Genomic DNA, 13191 nt, shown 5'->3' with positions numbered 1-13191 from the left:
GGAGAGGGGAGCGTGGGGGCGGCCCGGGGAGGCCGCACCGCTCCCCGCTGTGGCGGCGGGAGGGGGGCGCCGCTGCGGTCGCCATGACGGCGAGGCGGGAGGAGGGGGCGGGGCCTCCCCCGCAGCGCGGCGGTGATTGGCCGGCGGAGCGTCAGGCAGCGACGTGCGTGACGCTGGGCGGCCGGCGGAGGGAAGATGGCGGCGGCGGGAGGCGGGTGGGCCGCGGTGTGTGAGAAGTTCCGCACCGCCCGGACGCTCTCGGCCGTGGAGTCGCGGAAGGACCCGGAGACCGAGCCCTACCGGTCCAAGTACAGCGCCCGAGCGCTGCTTCAGGAGGTCAAGCAGCTGCTGAGCGCTGCTGAGGAGGGCGGCGAGGCGCGGCTGCTGGCCGTGCGGCGGGCCGTGCTGGAGTACGAGCTGGGCGTCAACCACACCGACACCGAGGAGCTGTCGGCCGGCGAGGAGCACCTGCAGCGCTGCACGCAGCTCCTGGAGCCCCACCGCCTCTCCCCAGACTGCGTTTCCCTCTACATACAGGCCCAGGTGGGCCGGGGCTGTGAGGGCCGAAGAGGGTGTCGGTGCTGCGGGGCTGAGAGGCGTGTGCGGTCTGAGGGGGGGGTCCTAAGGGGCGTGCGGCGGGGGGTGCCGGGGCTGTGCGTGGGCTGTGCTGTGTGGTCTCTGCAATGGGCTGCGAATAGGGCAGGGGAGATTCGTGGCACTTCAGTCTCCTGATGGGTATGGCTTCTTTAATGATAATAATAAACACCAGCAGTCCTGGCGTTTATTTCTTGCTCGAAGAAATAATTCACAGGTGGCGGCTGTGGAGGGATGCTATTCTGTTTTAAGCTTGCTGCTGATGCCTCTGGGCATGCAGAGCGTCTAACAGTGTGTTCTCTTAATAGAAACGGTGTTGACAAAGCAGCGCACTCTTCAGGATAGGCTGAGACAGAACTTGTAAGAACTGAGCAAGAATAAATTAGTAGAAGACCTCAGTGTGTCCAGAACTTATTTGTGATTCCTTAACTGTCATTTGTTGTCAAAGTAAAGTTGGGAGATGCTTTTATTTAGCAGTATCCTGAAAAGGTAAATTGTTCTCAAAAGTAGTCACTTGTTCGCTTTTCAGCCTCGCCTGTTATCTCTTAATCTACTATATTTTATCCCAGTTGAGTAAATACAGTTTTATAGGGCTAGGAGTAATAATACTCACCTCTTTATTCTGAAGAAAGTAATGCTGTTAACAAAATTCTTTATGTAGATTCACAAAGGGCCTTTGCTCAACCACTTCATCGTGGCAACTGATGTATAGTTAGATATCTGTATCTAGACTTTAAATTAAATAGAGCAGTTATTTAGATGTCTCTGTCAAAAAAGGCTGCTCTAATTAGAAAAGGCTTGGTAGCACTTCCTTGTCAAACATTCCAAAACTGTCAAGGAATTGTGTGTTCATGTGGAAAGGTGCTAGTTAAACAGTGACTTGTCTTACATTGGTTAAATCAACTGAGTTGTCTGGAGTTCCTGCTCATTGTCTGCTCATTGTCCTTCAGTGTGACAGTTTGGGTACACTGGTACAAATCTATTGCTCATTATAAGACTGGAGATTGCTTGGGCAGCCAGTTAAAATAAGATAACATTTTACCAGTGTATGTTCCTGGGGAGTTGTTACTTTTTGTGGCTGGTGGCCAGGGATTCTGCTGTGCTTTTGAATTGGTGTGTTGGAAAGCAGTACTTCTCTCTGTTGGATAAATGGCTGCATGGGTTTTCCTGTTTTGGGGCCTTTAGGAAACAGCAGGATAAAGTTTCTGTGTTATACATGTGAAGTGCTGTGCTCCAACAGTAAATGGATCTGCTGTTGTCTGGCACTACCATCAGGCATGCGGCTGAGAGCAGTGACAGTAAATGAGCATGCCCTCAGCTTTCCGTCCCAAGGGCTTTAGAAGACTTGAGTATTTAATTAAAAACATTTCTGATATAAAAGCAGTCAGTGGCCGTACTTCTCCATGTTCTGGGACGTATAGAGTATGTTCTCATGGCACTGACTTCTATTTTGAAAGAAGGAGCATTCCTTTTTCCTGCTGGGCCTGTTTCTGTAGCCCTACTTCTAATTTCTGTGCTTCTGCATAAGGATGTGTATCACAGTTTCTGTCTAATTAAATCTGGTCTGTTCCACTGCTCAGCCGTGGGCAAAGTATTTCTGTTCATAAATGTCATGCTCTGTGGTGCTTTCTTACAAAAATAATAAATGGAATTGAAAGGGACGCAGGGCTGGCACACAACTGCATGTTTTAACTCTTTTGAAGGTGGTGTTTTGGGTTTTTTTTAGCCCTGTTGGATTTTGTAACGACACTGCCTAGGAATTAAATTAGCACGTCAGACATAGATTGTTATTAATGCCTTCATCTTATTAATAAAATTAGAGGTACTTTTTGTAAAAGGTGGGTTCACAAATGCAGTAATGTTACTATGTACGTTGCTGTAACTTAAATTTGAAGGCAGTAATCTATAGCTTTTGCATCTTAATGGTTCTTTTAATCTCTTGTAATTGTTGAAAATATACATGCATTCATTCCTAGAATAACTTTTACCTGTTAAATTTTTCTACAGTCATCGTAAATTTCTAATTTCTTGGCTCTTTTTATGATATTTGATAAAAGCGACATGAATCAGATGCAGAACATACTGTGAAAAAAGCTTGTTATTTGAACACACCAGTCCTTATTTAGCAGAGTAAACACAGAAAATCACAGTTTGTGAGGTGACTTCTGTATGTATTTGCTGCTGTGTGAGAACCCTCCCTTTTGAGCAACTTGCGATAAAACGGGTGGGCACAATTTTCACTTCTTGGAATCCACTGTATTAGAACACTATATATATAAGGACGAAGAGTGATAAATTGTTTGGCGAAAGCGTGTAACATAAATGGAACATAACGGGAAAATAACTAATTTGTTTTTCCTTTTACCTTTAGAACAATCTAGGTATCCTGTGGTCTGAAAGGGATGAAATTAAAACTGCACAAACTTACTTGGAATCGGCAGAAGCCTTGTATAATCAATACATGAAAGAGGTAGTGTGTTTATTAATATTGCAGCAGGTCTTGCTTTTGTGTGCCACTTACAGTTTTAGTAATCTTTGAAAAAAAAAACCCAACCCAAACAACCCAACATATGATGGAACTTGAGTTTCTGCACTTTCTACTGGCTGCTATGACACTTGAAAAGTGATATGATTAGTACTGCTAGCATAGGAAGAGGCAAACTAGAGGATCAGTTGCTAATTTCAAAATGGACTTATTCAGGAAAACAATTTTGCTCAAAAATAATGGTCCTTTTTGAAAGCTCTTTGAATGGATAGTCTGAAGTTGAAGCCAGGTAGAATTTGGCTTTTAATTGAGATTATTCTTAGTCTTGTCTTGGAAATCCTGTAAAATGTCAATCTGTTGCTTTCAGTGGGAAAAGGAAACAAAACTGTAATATTTGCATGGTTTCCTCTGACTGCACAGTATTGTGTAGAGGCAAGTACTTTAGTTCCATATCCAAGAGAACAATTTTATAAACAGCTAAACCTCTCATGCATATTAAACAACCTTTTGAGTTGTGGATTCTGCTGTGTATCAACAAAGACTCCCTTGTGCTATTTTTAAGCTCTTTGCAAAGCTGTTCCTACACTAACTTGCCTCAGGGACAGTTCGTGAGTGAACTAAAAACATTTGTTGCCTTAAAGGAGCAGTATCTGTGAGGACAGCTGTAAGGGTTGGACAGAACCTAGTTTCATGAAATTGCAGTTCAGGTTTTACATGATCTTGGTTTATGACACAGATTATTCTCATGGAATTTTTAGAATGTCTTTATTGGTTGGTTACTGCCATATTCCTACCTTTGTAGCCATGCAGGTTTACAATGATAGGAGAGGTAGTGTAGAGTAATAAAGCCCACCTGGAAGGGAAAGTTGCAGAGCTTTTCCTAAGGATAATTAAAGGCATAAGGCTTGACATCAGAGGACTAATCTATAGGTACAGGAAGGAGGCAAGGGTCTTGCTTACTGTGTCATTTCAATTGCTTTCTTTGCAGGAATAGCTCTAGACTTGCCAGGATATACTCCAAATCTTGTTAGAAGGTTTGGGAGCCTTTGTAAGGTCATAAGCCTTTGTATCTAAAGGAAACAAGATGAAAGGTTCTAAATTCACATCTTAAAAACTAATGAGGTATAAACAGAAAACCCTAAAGATTAAAAGATCATATTAAAAAAAAATCTATACCTCTCTGGTAGGTTGGACACACTTCTATTTACTTGTCATTTTCTGTTTCAGACCCATTTGTTTATGACTGAAGATGAATAAAACATTTCCATTAAAAGCAAACAAATCCAGGATTTTTAAATGAGAATAAGTACAAACATAAGAATATGTTTTCTTCCCTGTAAAGTGAATGTATTCTCTACCCTTGCTCCTGGTCCTGCCTGAGTCTGTGTTGTCTTATGAAAAGTATTTCTCTGGACTGCTTTTTATTTGTTGCCTTACTTTCCCTCGGGCTAAGAAATAAATGGGGTTAGGGGAGGGCTAGGAAAGTTGCATACTAAACTGGGCTCTCTTGCTAACACTGTGTAATGGAAAAAAGCCACCTTTAGAAGGACACCGTCATCTGAAGTGTTTAGAATTGGCATCTGAATTTACTCACAACAAAGGAAATCAGATAAGAACAGACTAATAAAACTTAATAAAACTTTGCCATAAGCAATGTTAATCTGTTGGGCTTGCCAGTTACGCTGACTCTAACTTTATTGACAGTTGTTCTATGGCAAGGTTGAATAGAGCAATGCTGAAATATATATATAGTTGTCTGTATAAGGGTTCTGATGGAACTCATGGTTTAAAAAACAAAAAAGCACTTCTAAATGAAATAGTTCACATCATTTTAACTTGCACGTAGGTCATGGCTTATCGAGGTTTAGCAGCTTCATCCTCCAAAGACATTGCCTGTGGTCTCATTTATATATTTGAGTAAATGGTCTTACCAGCTTGTGAATAAAGGGAGTAATCTCACAGTGGTAAGTCTTCACAGCAGGTCTGCTGAGTGTTCTCTGCACATAATGTTCTTTGCAGTACTTCCTGTAGGATGTTTTCTTGTTGCTGATTAGTGCAGCAGAATATTTCACACTTGAAGGCATGCTTAGTGTTAAATCAATGCTTAAAAACCATTATGTTCTTGTACAGAATAAAGACACCCAATTAGTCCTGTAGAACCCAGGTTGAGTGTTTCTGGTGCAGACAGCATGTGTTACTTTAAAGTATGTAAGCCAAAGTCTTCTACAAGCTGAAAACCTTGTAACTCCATGTGGAGTTGTGGCTTTCATCCTCTAAATCTCCTGAGTTTTGTGGAATTGCTCCAGAGATGTGACACTGAGATAGGTGTAGATGCATTATTGAAGTTTTATTGAATTGAGGATTGAAAAATGGTAAATCGTCTGCAGCCAGAAGAGGGAGCACTATGTTACAAAGAGAAATGTAGTTTACTGAATATATGGTGTACTTTTGCAGGATGGAAATCCTCCCCTGGATCCCAGTGAACATTTCATGGCAGAAGAAGACAAACTCACAGACCAAGAAAGATCCAAAAGGTGTGTAGCAGCATACCTAGATTATGATTACTTTTGTTTTAATTTATGAGGGTATTTAGGGAGGAAAAAAAAAAAGAAAAATCTAAAGAGACTGTTGTTTTTTCCAGATTTGAAAAAGCCTATACACATACTCTGTATTATCTGGCACAAGTCTATCAACACCTGGAGATGATTGAGAAGGCTGCTCAGTATTGCCATACTACTCTTAAACGACAGCTTGAGTATTGTGGCTACTACCCAGTAGAATGGGCACTCAATGCTGCTACTTTGTCCCAGTACTATCTCTCTAAGGTAACATACCTAATGTTTTTCTGCTGTAATTATATCATAAACATAACTATCAAGTAAGACAGTTGTTTAAACAGCTGTTTGAGACAGGGCTCCATGTCGAATTAAAAACGTGCTCCTATAAAACCACAAGTTGTCTTCTGACATGAAACATCTGGTAGGTTTTTTTTCTGTGGTTTCATTATGACAATGGGAAAAATGATCAGGGGTGTAGACATACGAAAAACTCTATAGTTAAGTATCAGCAGTGATGTTCATAAGTAAAACTTTAAGGTTATAATAACTTTGAAACTGTTTCTTATGCTGTTCCCTTACAATAAAGGGTTTCAAAACAAAAACATCTGAGGGCCAAGGTATTGCACATTGTATGTTTCCTATAAATTATGGTCCTTTGTACCTTAGCATGTGCTTAAGACTTGTTTGAGCCTGTGTGAACATTAAAGTGTTAAAGATCATTACAGACGGTAGCTGTTTGCTTCCACACATCTGTGTCAAGTCTAAATAATCTACTGTGTTAGGAAATGCTTCAGCTTTATTTAGGGATTTCTGTATTCCAGACTGTTCAGATGCTCTTTTCTGATGCTTAAAAGACTTCTGCCTTACCAAAGCCAGTTAATGTAGTAACTTGTCATTTCCATGGCTTTTTGATGCATTGATAGCACTAATCATTAAACAATGCACTGCCAAATATGAGTAAAAGAATCTAAATCTGACTCATAATGCTGACTTGTATGTCCAGCTTATTCCGACTAACACCCTGTGATACAATCTTTACCATGAGACATCACTTCCTGTACCGCAAGGAAGCGATAGTAGCATAGATCAGAACAGTGAAAACGTTCACAATGTACGTATCTCATATAAAAAGAAAAGCTTACTATTGTGGCTGTTGTAGAGAGAAAATGGTTATTTACAAAATACTGCATTCAGCAGTAGGCATGGAAAAAGTGTCCTTTCTTCCAGTGTCCAGTGGAATATGCTCCAGAGCCTCTCAGTTCTGTCATTTCCCTTGTGTTCATGTATCTGAGGCGAGGGGTTTAGCTTATACCAGTGATAAATGCTCTCTTTCTGTTTCTCTCAGCAATGCTTTATGGAGTCCCGACACTGTTTAGCAGCAGCCAGTGTCATCTTTAGCCAAGCTGAACAGGTGCCATCTGCTGAAGACAGTAAGTTCATATAAAAGTTTTGAATAAAATATTGTGAATTAAGCATCACTGATACCTAATGTTAAAAGTCAAGTCTAGCAATATGTACAAAACTTATCTTAGTTTAATTAACAATGAAGTGGAACGTTTCTAAAGAGCTGCTGCTCCTACTACAGCTTAAGATTGGCTATGAGTAAACCCTGTGAGGAAAACTCTAGACCTTGTTGCTGGCGTTTCAGAAAGCATACCAGAATAAAAGTGAAATTTAAAACAACATCCGTTTCAGTAGTGGCAATGTCATTTGATCCATTTGTCCTTGTACATGTGCTTAAAATGCAGCTTACCTTTGCTTCTCAGTGATCAGAGGACAACAATTCAATGAACCAAACCAGATGCTTCCTGGGAATAGTTTTAAAAGAGGGAGGGAGACTGCAGCTCTTAAAAACCCCAAATCTAGAAGGTACTTGTATTGTCTTTTGTTGCTGGATGCTGCAGCCTCATTAATGGCTATTTTTGCAGTTTTGGGTATCGATGCAAAGGAACAACTTCGTGGTTCAGTGTGAAGATCAATAAAAGAAACTTTTAGAGAACTGACCACAGTTTTAAAGACCTGTGGTTATGTGATAGTGTCAGTACTCAATGTAAGTCCTCTGTTTTAGGCTTAGTCTTTGCTTATCTGCAGCACAGCCTTTTACATTCTGTGTCTTGGGCAACTGAAAGCTTCAAATCAATAGAGCTTTAACTCATGGAGAGGGAGCAAGTGCTCGCAGTAGCCTGTGTGTGAGTCCGTAACTCTGACTTTGAACAGTTGAATGTATTGGTTAACTTTTAATGGTTTGAGCTGTTTAGAACACAAGCTCTTTAATCCATTGATGTTGTTATTTCAGGTTAAAATATAACCAGAGTAGACACCAACTGAGTTTTATTTAATTGAAGTTCAGTGACAGTACATTAATTGCTTTTAATATTTTTCTTAGTTCAAAAATACAGAACTCTATGCAGTTGTCTTTCTTAGTATTTAAGTACTTTGAGGATGATGTCCAAAAGCTTTTTAGTTTCAGGGGAACAGGGCTGTCAGTAGTCAGGTTATGCTAATCTGTTAGCCTGTTTGAAAACAGTATATAACAGAAGATTCAGTAGGTCTGAATCAGTGTTTATGGGCTTCCAGAGCTACCTGACTGCACAGTTGTCAGAGTTTATTAATGGGATACTTAAGCCAAAAAATGAGGTTATGTTTTTGATAGATGTGTAGAAACATACAGACAGTTATGGTCTCAAATTCAGGTGCGAGACTGGCAGTGGTAGATAAGAGCCCAACTTTTAATTGTACATTAGATTTCTTGTGTGATTTTTGGTCAACTACCTTCTTCTGTCTCCTGCACCAAATAGGAGTAGTGATATTTGTGTTTGTTTCAATGGAGTAAACATTTATCCTACTTTCCCTTCCTTTTCATGGTACAGAGTGCTGGACTGTGGACTGGAAGATCATTATGCAGAAAGTTCTAACTTAAAGAAAGACTAATACACAGTCAGTGTTGGCCACTGTCAAGCATGTTCATTTTATCATGTTAATCAGAATATAAACAAACACAGAAATACTTATTAAAGGTGCCTTTTCTTAGATTAGTAACAATTCTTATTTCCTTAGTAAGAAAAACTCAGCTGACTCTAATGAAAGGTAATGAACACAGTGGATCTGAGTCTGAAGTTGGCTTTTTATTTGGTGAACAAGAATGCTAGCGTCCCCTCATTGTTCAGCTATTCACTGCCTTCTGCCTAGAGACTGGGAAATGAGTTCTGTTTGAAATCCGTTTGGTTCCTGAAAATGTTATCTTGAGGCATCAGCAGTGCTGCTACTTATGACAGTGGGGAGATTAATGCAGAAGTTGTAGAGCTAATAAATCTTATGTTAGTACCAGGTAGATTAACCAAAGGCAGTTTCCTCTACTTTCGTTCCCTTTCTTGGTAGCAAGTCTGGGGCCCATTGCAATACAAATGCCCTAGTCATCCTCAGAAATTATTGCTGGGCAGGCAGCTGAATCTCAGAAAACAAATTATCCCAATTTCTTTCTCTTATTATAAAGAGACATGAAAACCTTTTCCAGTAAAACACTTTCAAGATCAAAGGTCTTTTTAAACATACATTATGATCTCTTTTTTTGAAGAAAGCATGCGTGACAAATCCATGTTAATCTGTATGTGTTTCTACCAGAATGAGTTTACAGAACTGTTATATGAACTAACACGGAGAACATGTTTCTGTCTAACAGTGAGGCAAAATTAGTTAAATACGAGTAACGTATTCTTTGCGTGTAACATTTGAGGTTCTTGCTGGCATGCTCGCGTTTTTTTAAAGTTTTTATGTGTTTATATCCATTCAATAGATGAAATGGAGCAAGACCAACAGGACCTTCGACAGAGAAAAGCTGAAATTGCAAGATGCTGGATCAAGTATTGCCTGAACCTCCTGCAAAGCGCTCGGAAATTACTTGAGGTAACTGAAAATCTGTTCTGTAGCTGTCATTGTTTAAAAACAAAGTCTGTTTTGATGTTTGTAACAGGAATCAATTCACAGTTGGTAGCAAGTGATAAACAATTCCTCAGTGGATAATACAATAGATGCTTGTGATGTAGCAAGTGTTTGATAGTATGCTTTGACTTTAGTGCAGCACAGAGAGGGGATCAGCTCTGTAGTGTGCTCAGTGCACTGCTTGTACAGCAACTTCACAAATTTCCCTCCTCTCTGCTGCATTTTCTTGCAGCTTGATTTGGCAGATTACTTATTTAACTGCTAGTAAGAACATCACCTTAGTATGCAACAGTTTTGTGTGCTGGTGTTCTCATTCAAGCGTTCATTTAATTAATTTAAGCATTCATTCTAATGTTGAAAATAGCATTTGCTGAAACGCTTTGCAGAAGCGGGGCCTTTGGTCTTTACATTTATTGTTGGCTATATTGTCACAGAGTAGGGAGACTAGATTAGCTTAGTCTTATGTTTTTACAGAATCAAAACTAATTTACATGAGTTTTTATGAATCTAAGGTCTAACATGCCAACGTATTTTCTGTCTTGTTGCTAACTAGTTTATATTTCAGAGGTAACTCATAAGTAAAATGATTCAGTGTAAGTCACTCTTCGTAAGCCATATGCATTTTTAATTAGTATGCTTTGTCATTTCAGGATAACATAGGAGAGCTGGATCCAGATAGGCAATTGGAACTTAAAGCCCAAAGGAAAAAAGAAGAGGATGAAAAAGAGAAGGGCAGGAAAAAAGCTGTCCTTTTTGGAACAAGTGATATATGTGACTCTGTCTTAGCCATGGAAGAGAAAGTGAGCAGCGTATATCCTTTAGATTTTCAGGAAGCCAGAGAAATCTTCTTGGTTGGTCAGAACTATGTTCAGGAAGCGAAAGAATTCTTTCAGGTTGATGGTTATGTTACTGACCATATTGAAATTGTTCAGGATCACAGTGCTTTGTTTAAGGTACTTGCTTTCTTTGAAGAAGACTATGAGAGGCGCTGCAAAATGCACAAGCGTAGAATAGACATGCTGGAGCCTATATATGCAGATCTGAATCCGCAGTACTATCTGTTGATTAGCAGGCAGCTTCAGTTTGAGCTGGCCGACACCTATTATGAGATGATGGATTTAAAAGTAGCTATTGGTAACAGGTTAGAGGAGCTAGACTCCCACACAATTAAAAAAATTAATTCTCTGGCTCAGTTAGCAATCAAATATTATGAACTCTTCTTAGATTCTTTGAGGAACCCAGATAAGGTGTTTCCTGAAGAGCTCGAGGAAGACGTTCTTCGCCCTGCAATGGTGGCTAAATTTCATATTGCACGACTATATGGTAAGCTTATTACTTCAGATAGCAAAAAGCAGCTGGAAAACATGCAGACATCATTGGAATATTATACATTTCTGGTAGACTATTGTGAGAAGTACCCAGATGCTGTCCGTGCCATTGAAACTGAGCTAGAACTCAGTAAGGAGATGGTGGGTCTTCTTCCAACAAGAATGGAGAGGCTAAGAGCAAAACTCTGTCCGTTTATATAAATACTTGCCTTGAAGGAAATGTGCACTATAAAAATGATATCTGTCAAACCCAGTGCTGTTGGACAGCTTCTGTACTGACTGATAGAACTAAGGTGTCTACAGTTTGGCAGTCCACCTAGAGCCTGCAGTAGTATAACTTTGTGCAAAACTCAGAGCTCCCCTGTTCACTAGCTCACCCACACTAATGGTGTAAACTTTAAATGTAAAGTGAATGTCCAGCTGATGCTTTGTATTGTTTGTCCTGTATATAAATATAAAACTTTTCTCCCTTATGGTTTTTTCCTTTGGCGTATGGTTTAGTTTTTAAATGTAGTGCTAATGTTTTAATAGAATCTGTTCCTCTAGGAAAATTTTTCTAAGAAACCTGAGGCACGTTCTTCCAACCAGAGTACTTTTTATCTCTTCTAACCTTTGTCCCCAGAAAACTTTATCCATATGAAGGTAACTTTGTTATTTTCAATATTTGTTTTGTATGTTGCTCGGTGTTTTCTTTTTTCCCCTGTTAATCAAAACCTAGTTGATAGAGGCTCAATAAATGGACTAGCTTGGTTAAATGTTTTCTCAGAGTTCTTGGAATTCTGTTTCTTTGTGTCTAAGATACGATACACATTACAACTTTGGCCAAAATAAATAGTTGTGAAACTGTTTCCACGCGAGTATCTTCAGTAAAGACACGTGAGCAATTGAAGGGCCAGAACCAAGAGCAAGAAAGCAGCAAACTTTCTTGCTTGTGGTGGGAGGAGATACTCTGCTCTTAATACGCTGTAGAGAATTCACAGGTTGGAGATACTGTGTTTTAGTGCTCCAAACAGTTGCTGAATGCAGCTTAAAGGCCTGGGATGCCACGAATGGCTTCTTACCTTGTGTTGTCAGGGAGCCCTGGTGCTGTCTTAGCAGGAGATGCAAGTAGGGACCTCTCTGACGTTGCTGCAGATCGCAGCGCTGCCGAGGCGCTATTCAAAATCTGCCTGTGTGCCATCAGTTGCTGACTTCTCTATCGAAGCTGTCCTGATTGTCGCTAAGGTCCAGCTGATCTGGCAGTGTTCCTGGTCTTACACAGCCTGTTACCTTTGCCTTGTTCTAACTTAGCCACCTATTTATTCTTTGTGGAAGACCAGGTTGCATTTCTGACCCAAAACGTACACGGATTGTCTTTGTATTTCTGGTGTCTGTAGCAGGATTATGAACCAGGACCTGTTTTAGTTAAAATGTAGGCTGAGCACATTGTCCAACTGTATATTAAGAGATTCTGGTCAGAGGTGCCAGGGGATGTGGGGAAGGTGAAGTGACAAGGTGATGGGGTGTGCAGTGATGTGCCACTCTGCACCAGCAGTCTTGCCACTGTCAAGTTCATGGGAAAATGTTTACAGCAATAGAGAGCATTGAAGGAGAATAGTCAAAACAACCAGATTCTTCTGGAAAATGCAAGAAAACGAGGGGGGAAAAAATGATGTTAGCTTGGAGGGTGTGAGGGGGAAGCATGTGCAAGCAAGAAAGCGTGTGCATCTTAAACGTGGTAAAAATCTCGAGCTTGCAGAATTCTCTGCTGAACACTTCTAACCACAAACAAATAGGCCAACAGATGGGTCCTGGAAACAAGAGGCAGCAAAACTCAAAACTAGACCAGCTACCTGCATGCAAATAGAACAAGGGAGAGAGTGTGTGCACGTGCATGTATGTGTTGTTTCTGTTTTACTAAATAATTGTCTAGTCAGCCTTTAGAAGTTTCTTTTCTGCTGTCAGACCTTTAATTCATTTTTTCCCATGGCCTGAAGGTAGGACAGCCCATAGTTTCTCAGTGAAACAGTTCTGAGTGGGCTGTATTGCGTGTTATTTTTGTCTATGATTTCAATTAAAGCTCTTGTGCACTTTTACTGTGAACTCATAATTTTAAAGTTAAATTGTTTTTTAGCTTCATATGCAAGAAGAAGGTGATACATGTTTGGGGTTGTGGTTTTTCTTTTATACTTCAATAGTCCATCCTTGAGGGCCTTTGAGCAAATTTTTTAGAGCAAGGATTGTCTCATCAAACTTAGTTTAGTTGTAATTTGTTATCCCAGATACAACTTTTTTTTTCTTTTTCCTG

The 13191-nt window shown here is 40.2% G+C and overlaps 1 protein-coding gene across 1 annotated transcript; it reads left to right on the top strand.

The window, feature by feature from the left end:
- Nucleotides 1-162: 162 nt before the first annotated feature.
- On the top strand, nucleotides 163-11663 carry KIFBP (kinesin family binding protein). The gene is made up of 7 exons (XM_074874258.1): nucleotides 163-543; nucleotides 2966-3064; nucleotides 5534-5613; nucleotides 5721-5904; nucleotides 6983-7067; nucleotides 9431-9540; nucleotides 10227-11663. Exons 1-7 carry the CDS (start codon nucleotides 196-198, stop codon nucleotides 11103-11105), a joined length of 1785 nt encoding a protein of 594 aa, XP_074730359.1. The 5' UTR covers nucleotides 163-195; the 3' UTR covers nucleotides 11106-11663.
- The last annotated feature ends 1528 nt before the right edge of the window (nucleotides 11664-13191 follow it).

This window comes from Strix uralensis, chromosome 7, assembly GCF_047716275.1.
Source record: "Strix uralensis isolate ZFMK-TIS-50842 chromosome 7, bStrUra1, whole genome shotgun sequence".
Taxonomy (NCBI): Eukaryota; Metazoa; Chordata; class Aves; order Strigiformes; family Strigidae; genus Strix; species Strix uralensis.
Note: the sequence above shows the minus strand (reverse complement) of the source record. Positions and strands in the feature narration are given on the sequence as shown.